At 39.6% G+C, this 10,285-nt stretch overlaps 1 protein-coding gene across 1 annotated transcript; it reads left to right on the top strand.

The window, feature by feature from the left end:
* Positions 1-3,442: 3,442 nt before the first annotated feature.
* LOC121815786 (nucleolin-like) lies at positions 3,443-4,467 on the top strand. The gene is made up of 3 exons (XM_042228080.1): positions 3,443-3,959; positions 4,047-4,102; positions 4,330-4,467. The coding sequence occupies exons 1-3, from the start codon at positions 3,539-3,541 to the stop codon at positions 4,465-4,467; spliced, it is 615 nt and encodes a 204-aa protein (XP_042084014.1). The 5' UTR covers positions 3,443-3,538.
* Positions 4,468-10,285: the final 5,818 nt, after the last annotated feature.

Genomic DNA, 10,285 nt, shown 5'->3' on the forward strand with positions numbered 1-10,285 from the left:
AGAAGAGATGATCTAATGTTTTGCGGTTCTGTGTAAAATAAATAGATGTTGGAGAGACAATTATAGATAACTAAATTGTTAATTTACAGAGAATACTCAAGCACCACTTGTTTTGTTTTTATTATATTTATGCCACACACACAACCTGACATCATCCTTAACAAAATTATATAGCAAAGCCCGCGCATAATTGAATAGGTATACAGTTTAGAATTGTTGATTGGATATTCTGTTGGAAACATCAGAAAACGATTATTGCTAAATAAGTAACGTTCCAAACAACTAATATGGATAAGGTATGAGGCTAAATGGAGTCGAAAAATAGGTACACAAGATACAATCATTTTATAAGGTATCTCAGAATTTCATTCATGCATCCTAAAGAGCAGTTACCTTCCTTTCCTGAATACACCAAAAAAGTAGGATATTAACAATAACAAAAGAAAAACCTACTTATCTAACCTTAAGATATTAAAATGTTAAAAGCATAGATAGAATCGCAAATTTTATCTCATAAAAATAGTGACATAAGGTGTGGTGATATATTGAAAAAAGGAGAAGAAGCTTTTTATTTTCATTTTGAGTAGTTACCATACAAAAGGAAAAGCAAACTAGCCTGAGAAAAAGAAGAGAGTCACTGGATGAGAAGGAGATAGAATAGTTGATCAAATTAAGAAAGTTATTATGTCCCAGAAAACTCGAAGAATTCTATAATATAAATTTTAAGAATATACTTCTGTTGTAGCGCAGTACAGGAATTTATCTGAGACATAAAAGTAGATAGTTAGCAGTGCTTCAAATACTTGAGGCACAAAGGTAAAATAAAAGACAAGTAATATAAAAATTAAGGGAATAAAACTGGGAAACAATAAGAACTATCAACAAAATAATTGTCCTCCTAGAAAAGATAGTTGCTTTAAAAAATGCAGTAAATGAATATTGTGATGGGGCTATATATGCTCCTAATGAAAATAGCCAAAATTTAAAAAAAAAGTTCAAATTTACAGAAAAAAAATAATGCTAATTACATTAACCAAATTATCCTTCACTTTTATTTGGCTATGAGGTTTTTTTTGGGCAAGATATAGCTGACACTTGATCTCTTTGTGCCATGGAGTTCTGCCCAGAGAAGTCTTCTTGTATAAAAAAGTTTTTCTTTGGCCTACTCTGTTCAGCCACAGCGCTCTGCTCATTAAGGGGGTGTAATATACAAATATTATAGAGGTTTCTTGTAAAATATAACCAAAATATTGAAAAGGTATGTCACCTTCCACATGAATGCACTTGAAGCTCGACTGTTGCTTGTTGAATTTGGGTGCTAGTATAAAAACATTATACTTGAATTGAATTATAAATAAATATCTGCCAATAAACTACACAAACATAAAAATGAAAAGTAAGAAAATACTCCACAACTGACATCTCTCTTAACAAAACTCAAATTTCATGAATTGCGAATATTATTAGTACATTTGTATAATTGTATCATTGATAATATTACATTTATTCAAATATATTAACCCTTATCTTCAATAGGAGTTATTACTATTCCTTTTCTTTTCTGCGCATATGCAAAAACAGACTCTTGGCGTGTAAAATGTTGGGACGACAAAAGGGCTGGATGTGTGAGAAGTTTAGACAAGGTAGTTAAGTGGGACGTGAAAAAAAAATATATCTTTAACCAAAAGGTGCTTCCTTTTTCCCTAGTGTTTATTGTACATACCAGCTGAACATATAACTAAAACAATAAAATAAACCACAAGAAGTGTGCATTAAAAATAGATTAAAGTTAATATATCCAACATACGTTATTAGTAAAAGGAAATCTTGTATTTGAGTTTAGGCTCTTTTACAGTCTATGAGTTGAGAAGCTGCAGGAAAAGAATTCACTTGATGATGGAGTTTCATTATTTTATCCAAGAAAGCTCATGCACTTTTGTGATTCAGGTACTTTGTTTTTCTTCCTTTATATTTTTCAGGCATTCTGCAAATACTAACAAATCTACTCTCATGCTAATAGAACACTGTTAATTAAAACTAATATCTACAGACGAAAGGTGATTAACCATTACACGATCCTCCGACAAAATGAGGAGAAGAACACCAATCATACAGACTTGAGTCCCACAGGGACAGTCTGAAAGGTTTGGTCTTGCTCTTTCCTTCTATCTTGCATCAAAAAAGAGAATGTTGAGAAATATGACAACAAGCCATGCAACATTAATTTGTAATATTTTTATTTAGAGCTCTTTTCAAAACTCAGTAGTATTCGACAAAATACCCTAACAGAACCTTGAAAAAAAAGTTGCACATTCTCTCTTATTCTCGGCATCCAACTTCCTCACTCCCCAATCCACCTATGACACTGATACAAAATGCAAACAGATTAATATAATTTAGAAGCGAATATACTTCCAGAAAACATGATCATTATTTCATTTCCTATGACTAAGCAAACCTTCAAAATGCAAAAATAAGCAAGTATTTGTTATGTTGAATCTCTTTTTGTACTACTTTAAATTTTAAATAAACTTGGTCAGCCCAGTACTCTCAAATACGATCCTCCACTCTCCGATACTATATACCCCAAGAAGCAATATAGTTTTCTAAGCAGTTTGGATTTAGTGCAAACATTGTCCCAGGATAGAAGATAGGGGCATTGTGTGATTTTGCTATGCTAGTCAAATTAAACCCTAAACTTTAGGCAATACGACCTGGCAGAGTTGAAGGATGATCACGTCACATCGCAATCATTCAATAAAATATCAAAAAGTGAAACGTTAAAAAGTCCCTCTATTAAGCTAGCAAAAAGTTTTGTAATTTTACAAATTCCTTTCTACTTCTATCCCTGATAATGAGGAGTTTGTTGCCACGCACACATAACCTAACGGGATTATTCGTTAATTGAATATGATATATATTGTGGTTATAAATACTAAAATTGATAATAACCCGAATCGCATTGTGTAAAATTAGGAATTGAGAACTGGAAAAAGTTACAAAAATCTCAGTTTACGTTGTTATATTTTAAACATTTCCATTTCTTGAAAGAATATTAGAAGGAAGTTCATAATGAAGATGTCATGGTCCGGAGTCTGTGACTCCGTGTTTATGTTTTTATTATTATTCTGTGGTTTTGGTTACCTTGGGTGTTTGTACTCTTCTGTTTCATGGTTCATGTTCCTATGTTCTGTGTCCCCCAGTCTGTGTTAAGTTGGTGTGTTATGTCATTACGTGTATGTGTTTCCTGTTTTACTTTGAAGGTCCGTGTCTGTTCTCAGTGTGTTCAGTTTACTTTTCCCCTGTCTCGTCAGGTCGGATTACTCCCAGCTGTGCCCTCCTTTTGTGTCTCATCCCCTCGTTATCCTTCTGTGTATTTTAACCTCGTGTCTGCCTCTGTTAGTTGCTGGTTTGTCTGTGTTGTTCCCCTCGGTCTCCTGCATCTCGCTGTCCGTCTCTCTGTGTATTTCCCGTACCTCCCTGCATCTTCGTTCTGGTTTGTTTTGTTAGTTTTGCCCAGTTTAGGTTTTCCAGTTTAATGTTCACCTGCCACTTCTGTTTGTATCTACTCCTGTTCAATAAATACTCACCTGCATCAGAGCTGCTGCATTTTGGGTCCCATCTTCAACTCCACACGTCCGCCACCCCGGACACGACAGAAAATGAGGATGGAGAAGAGGATGATGAGGATATGGATGAAGATGATGTATGGGCAGATAAATGGGAAGATAAAGAAGCTACACAGATTTCTATCTCTTCTTCTGAAGAAGAGAGTGAGGAAGATCATGTTAAAGATATAGATGACGATGGAGAAGAGGAAGATGAGGATATAGATGCAGTTGATGTCGGTAACGATGAGCCAAGCACTGAGGAAGATGAGGATGAAGAAAGTGATAATGATGAGGATGAGACTGTGCCTGCTGTTGCCTCTAACCATACTGGCAGCAGTGGTATCATAGGTGACATTTCCAATATATTTCCTACTGGTATGTTTGGATAACAAAGACCTTGTTTGTGTATGAAAATAACTCTTCCTCTTTTTTCAGCGAGTGTAACACCTATGATGAAAGAAGTAAAGGGTATTGTTAACATCCCTCCTGAGGCAAGACAGATTATTTTATTTAAATGATTCACTGTGCTTTACATTGCTGGAAGTTTTGAATATGTCACTGATCTGAGATTACTCTACACCAGCACCGTCATTAAGCTAGAAATGTGGCAAATACTATGGTTCAGCATGACATACAAAATTACAAATGTATGCTTTACCCAATACAGTCCAATTATTCATAATAAATACTAAAATATTCTTCATTGTTTTTAAAACAGAAGAGTACACATCATCCTGACATGCCAAGATCTGAAGTCATTGGAAATAACAGAGATGTGGCACAAAACACAGCAATCAAACAGCTGAATGTTAAGAAAGAACCTGAAGAGAAACTGAGTGAGTTATTCAAACACTAAAAGCACTTGATTTACATTTTTACATTTCAAATGTTTGCGTACTTTTTGTTGAAGTAGAAGAAAAACAGTTTCAGTCTATTTTCTACAGTTTGAAATAATAAATTATTTACATAATTCACGAAAATAGACATAACAAGGAGAGATGTTCTAATTTTTATGGTGAGATACAAAAATGAAACCCCAGTCATAACAATGTAGGAACCATAAAAACCATAAAATCCTATCATCGCATTTCTCCCCATAAATTGGGCATTGATAGCTCACAAAGAGAGAAGCAGCACACAAAGCAAAGAAGCCAAGAAACATTCCTGTCCCAAAAGGTTCACACTTTTCCTCCAGCTATTGTCTGGGAGAATAAAAGGCTTCCCAGCAATTCAAAGAATATTGAATCTCTCCAAAATGGAAAGATCAGCTGGGTTTTTTCTGCACAAGGGGCTCCAACTGTGAACATGGCGGTAACTCACCCGTGCTAGGAGGCAATACTTTGTCAGACATTTGTACCAATTCAGCTGGCTAAAATAAAACAAACTGTGAATTGATGAAACAAGTACTCTCTAAAACTAACTATTAATCTCTGTGTAAAATAGTAAAACTTAAGCTGCTATCTTTAAAAAGTTGGCTGTTACTAGAATTCTGTCTACTCCCCAAAATATTACAACAGGGGGGAAATCAAGTGACATAACAAACAAGAAACGAAAAGAGTGCAACTTATTACCGGGGGAGGTTTTTACAAACCCCAGCTATGCGGTACAAACAGATCAGCTTGCCACACCGTGCTATAGTACAAATAAGGCAAATGAGAGTGCTTTGGTAGCAATTTTGGGCCAGAAACACCTACCCCGGAGTCACCCCCCCACCACCCAGGCCTAATAATACAATTATACTAGCGAGGGGTATAGTTTTGGTGTACCCTGTCCTTCTCTAAGTCCCACCCAATACAACTTATGTAGGACTGGTTGGCCAAAACTCCCCATTGCTATCACAATCAAGTATCGGCAAGAAAAAGATCAACGACGCCGCATCGTGTATCCACAAAAGAAACAAAAAAAAAAATAGAAGAATTGGTATTCAACATAAAAGAACACTCGGGCCTGTTCATTTGGATTAGACTTAATAAGGACAACTTCTTCCAGCACATCGGCAGAGAGTCCAGGTAGGGCCTGAGGAGGTGACGTTCCTATATGTTGGACGCACCACCTATCGCAGTTTTTTTCTTTTCTTGGTGGTCGGTGGTGAAGTATGGGAACCTAACATTCGGTTGGCCAGTCCAGGGTATTTAGCCGCCTGACTTCTTCATTGTAAATAATTGGTAGGAGGCATGTATACATCTACAAACAATGCCGTGCAGGGCTTCAGTAAGTGTGGACAAAAGAACACTACGAACAAAACGCAACTAGGAATATCCTGCACACCAAGGGCTTCATTTGACTCTCCGCCTGACATCGCTCCCCGTACCTTGGCTAACTTTTCTGAATGGGAGTGCCTATCTTAGTACTCTCGCCTCCATCCACTCCCCTGCCATCGAAATTTTAACAGTCAAGACAGTGTCAACTGACACAATAACTACAGTGCAGGTAGAGCACCGCTTTCCCCTCCTGAGACGTCTGACGGTTTGCCAGAATCTCTTCGAGGCAGTCCGAAAGTCTTTTTCCATGGCCTCTCCGAACTCCTCCCACACCCAAGTTTTTGCTTCAGCCACTGCCCGAGCCGCATTCCGCTTGGCCTGTCGATACCTGTCAGCTGCCTCCGGAGTCCCACAGGCTAACCAAGCCCGATAGGACTCCTTCTTCAGCCTGGTGGCTCCCTTCACCTCTGGTGTCCACCATTTGGTTCGGGGATTACCACCACGACAGGCACCAACCACCTTGCGGCCGCAGCTCAATGCAGCAGCTTCGGCAATGGAGACGCTGAACATGGTCCATTCGGACTCAATGTCCCCAGTCTCCCTCGGAATGCTGTTGAAGCTCTGCCAGAGGTGTGCGTTGAAGATCTCGCGGACTGGGGCCTCTGCTAGACGTTCCCAGCACACCCTCACTACGCTTTAGGTGCACCGTTTACCCTGTGCCAGGTCCGAGTGTCCTGAACATATGGCCTTAGGTCTGGTGATACGAGTTGACAGCTCACAAATTAAGAAAAGGATTTCTTAAAGGGAACAACTCGATCATCTGACTGGAAAACACAATAAGGCGCGGGGCAATAACGGTAGCAATTGTCGCTGGTGCCCCCCTATACCCTCAGTGAATGAGACAATAAAAACAAAAAAAAAATCAACACCAGAGGTCATAAAAAATCATCGCCTTATGAACACCTCAGTGTTCATACTATGACCCAAGACGTTTGTGGGTTCCCCCATAAAGATGAACTAATGGGAATCTAAAGTCCCTGGCTTCAAATAAACACACAGGGGGGGGGTTAAGACTATGGAGCCACGGATCCAGGATTATGATCCTTATGTCGAAAAAAAAATTGAAAAAATGATACTATCAAAGTGATACAGTCCGAGGAACAAAAAAAAAAAAAACAAAACGTCCTCCCGACATAATAAGGTTGTCCGTATGGACTAGCTGTCCTCCACCGTTTACCGCCCCCTCCCCAACCCGGGCTCCTTTTCTACCCCCAGAATACAAATTAATAACATCACGATCTCTCTCCAATGCTGTCTATCGTTGCACCACGTGGCATGGCTGATTAACGACATCTACCAGATAGGACATAGCTGTGCAGGTTGCTGAGAATGTAAGAATAGGGTTAATAAGCAAAATCATCATGAGCAACGCATTGAGACAGTCATGGGTATGACATGGAATCTCAGAATAGAGTTCTAAGTTGAAGATTCGAGATACTGAAACATTGGCAAGACTAATTTCTAATATGAGCCACAGGTGTCGATGCTCATAATTTTACACTTATGAATTATTTTGTTACTTATATTAGGTAAGCACAGTATGATTCACGACAATTGCACAATTTTAGCATACCTGGGTAACATCGATACTGCCCCTGGGCATCCGAGTGCTAAGTTGAAAGCTTGCATCAGTAAGCTTTTTGGATAATGATTTTTTGGATAATGTAGCTCTATCCTCGATGGCCAGTTGAATGTTTCTATACATAAAGGGGATGATCGATTTGGACTCACAGCACCGATTAGCCGAGCTGAACATAAGATATATTCTACGCAGGATGGAAGAATGAGTGAATTCTAAAAACTATAAAGGTAGTTAAACTTATGTCATAAGTGATCTTTAATATATGTCTATTGTCGTTATAGCTTTTTATGTATATGTCTTCTAGTTGTGTGACCTAGTCGAGACATCGTTCCCATGTGCGCGTCCTCGGCTAAAATTTGGATTTCCTTTGCAGTATTGACTATGTTTTTTTAACTATATTAATTAGTTCAGCTTGCTAAACATGGAGACAAAGACTATGAACTAGAGGAAAAACATGGGAGCAATAAGAAGAAGTGGGAAATTTAAACAACACGGGGAGGAGAAACAGAGATAATAGGGCAAATCATTAATCATAACAAAACAAAAATATAATTCAGCAGACAAACGACAATCATATTTTATTAATCATTCGCTGGGGAGGGAGACAATGTTGAAGTATAGTGAGCACGACAAATAGATTAATTAGAGTTTAAGGTAGGATAAAAAGCATAGATAGATAGAAGAGTGTCAATATAATAAACAACATCACAATGATATATGTGAATATGACAGTAAATACTAAATATTAAACATTATTGTGCAGCACATAAGATCAACACAACACAGTGTGCTTTGAGGTAGGAGCCAAAAAGGGTGTAGTTTGTGGGTGTGATCACCCGTGTGTACACCTGTGAGCATGGACGCGCTTGTTTTTTAAAGGTTCCTTCATGTAATGATCTGCTAGAGGGTGTGGGGGGGCCACAGCCCCGTCCTCCAGGGCATGAAGCAGGTATGGAGGAGATCAAAACTCCAGACATCCAGAGGCCCCCAGAACACAAGAGACCAAGGAAGACCAACAGAGGGGCAGCCGCGCCACTGTCCCAGAAAGAGCTGAGGAGAGTCCCAGATGAGGGGTCACTCAGCAGCCGCGGAGCAGAAGCCAGGGGGGTTGCAGTGACGCGCCCGTGAGCTCCGCCGGCAGCCAGCTGTGCCAGAGTGACCGAGCCCCAGGCCGAGAGGCCGAGGGCACCCCCCGAAGGGCCCAAGCGAGCCCCAGGCTCCAGGCCCCGACAAGCAGCCACCAGGAGTGAGCCGGTGCGTACCTGGATGCCAATCCCCGGGCACAAAGAAGCACCAATGCACCAATGTCTGAGGGCATCTGCCACTGGCCTGAGATGTCCCCAGAGAGGTGGCGTCTGATACCCAACCTGACATATAGACACAAACAAACAGGCACACACAGATACAAACATCCATTCCCACCCTCATGCTCTCATATGCAATTACTCAGCACTCACCCAACGTGGAGACAGACATAAATAGACACTGTACACACAATCACACTCCCCAAGCGTACTCTAAGCCCCAGATCTAGGTACCCTTGCCCCTGGAGGGGGAAACTGCGCCCAGACCCAGGTAGTGTTACCTTTTTCCCTGGGGTGGAGAGAAGCAGGAATAGTTCTCCAGGCTTTTTGAAGGACATTCAAAGCTCTTCTTTGGATGTTGGCTGCCTTCTGTTCTGTTCTCTGACAAGATGATCCCACACTGCTTCACTAATGTTGAGGTCAAAGCTGTGGGGCGGCCAATCCATGACGGACAGTGTTCCATTGTGTGTTAAAGATATTTCTAATTTATTTTCAACCAATGCCTCACACTTGAACATGTGTTTCAAACGGATCTTGTTTAAAATTGCTTTCAAAATATTCAAACTGTGAATTCTTGATTTTTGGTAAAAGCACTTGCTTTTCAAAGGATTAAACCTGGGTCCAACTTAGAGAGTGTAATTGTCTAGCTTGTTATTTTATGTTGGACTTGCGTGTGGCCCAGTCCACCTGTGAATTGGAGGAAGGGGTGGGTGAGGGACTTTTAATATCTTTATGAATGGGGTATTGTTGCGGGTCACTAAAACTGATATTCCCTATCCCTGAATTGGTCTCCGGGTTAATAGATAAATCGGGGACTGCTCATTTATTTTACATACCTCTATGGACCACTGGATCTGCACCCTTTCTGAAAACTCAGCACTCCAAACAAGACTCTCAGAACTGTCTCAATAAAGTTAGGAGATTATAGCAAAGATTTACCTTTATGTGAGGCTTGAGTCCATGGTTGGGAATAAATTGACCATGCTCTTTGCTATGGCAAGTCAGATAGTACCTTAGAAATCCCATCTTCTGGACAGACCGGATTTCGACAAGGGAAGGAGAGTCTGGGTCTGTGAAGCTCTGTATCTGAGTGGAAGAGTCTAGCACCAGAGGATGTTACAGGCAGACCCATAGATAGCACAGAGGCGCGACTATATGCTTGCACAAAAGACGAGGTAGAGATAGCGAGCTGAGATAGTGAAGAGATGTATGGGGACAGGGAAGAAATCCACCACTAAAGAAGGAAATGCTTTGTGAAGTTTTGAGGCTTTTGGTGTGAAGTTGAAATCAATATTAACATAATCTTATAAAGAAACCTCAAAACACACATAATTGAACTGAAGTAAGTTGGTTTGAATATCATCTATAAGAGTTCGTAAAGAATTATGTAATTTAAGCTGGGCACTTATAAATACGCATTTAATTTTTTATTGAATAGTTATTTGTATAGGTATTAATTTATATCAAGTTTAAGGAAGATAAAAGAATATACTATAAATACGGTTTAGTTTTCTCCTCGCTACTTAA

Source organism: Haplochromis burtoni, unplaced genomic scaffold (assembly GCF_018398535.1).
Source record: "Haplochromis burtoni strain Fernald_Lab_line unplaced genomic scaffold, NCSU_Asbu1 Contig_301, whole genome shotgun sequence".
In the NCBI taxonomy this organism is placed as follows: Eukaryota; Metazoa; Chordata; class Actinopteri; order Cichliformes; family Cichlidae; genus Haplochromis; species Haplochromis burtoni.

Coding starts and splice junctions, on each gene's coding strand:
- LOC121815786 (XM_042228080.1), top strand. CDS start 3,539: ATGTTCACCTGCCACTTCTGTTTGTATCTACTCCTGTTCAATAAATAC. Junction 3,960..4,046: donor TGGCAGCAGTGGTATCATAG/GTGACATTTCCA, acceptor CTCTTTTTTCAG/CGAGTGTAACACCTATGATG. Junction 4,103..4,329: donor TTGTTAACATCCCTCCTGAG/GCAAGACAGATT, acceptor TTTTTAAAACAG/AAGAGTACACATCATCCTGA.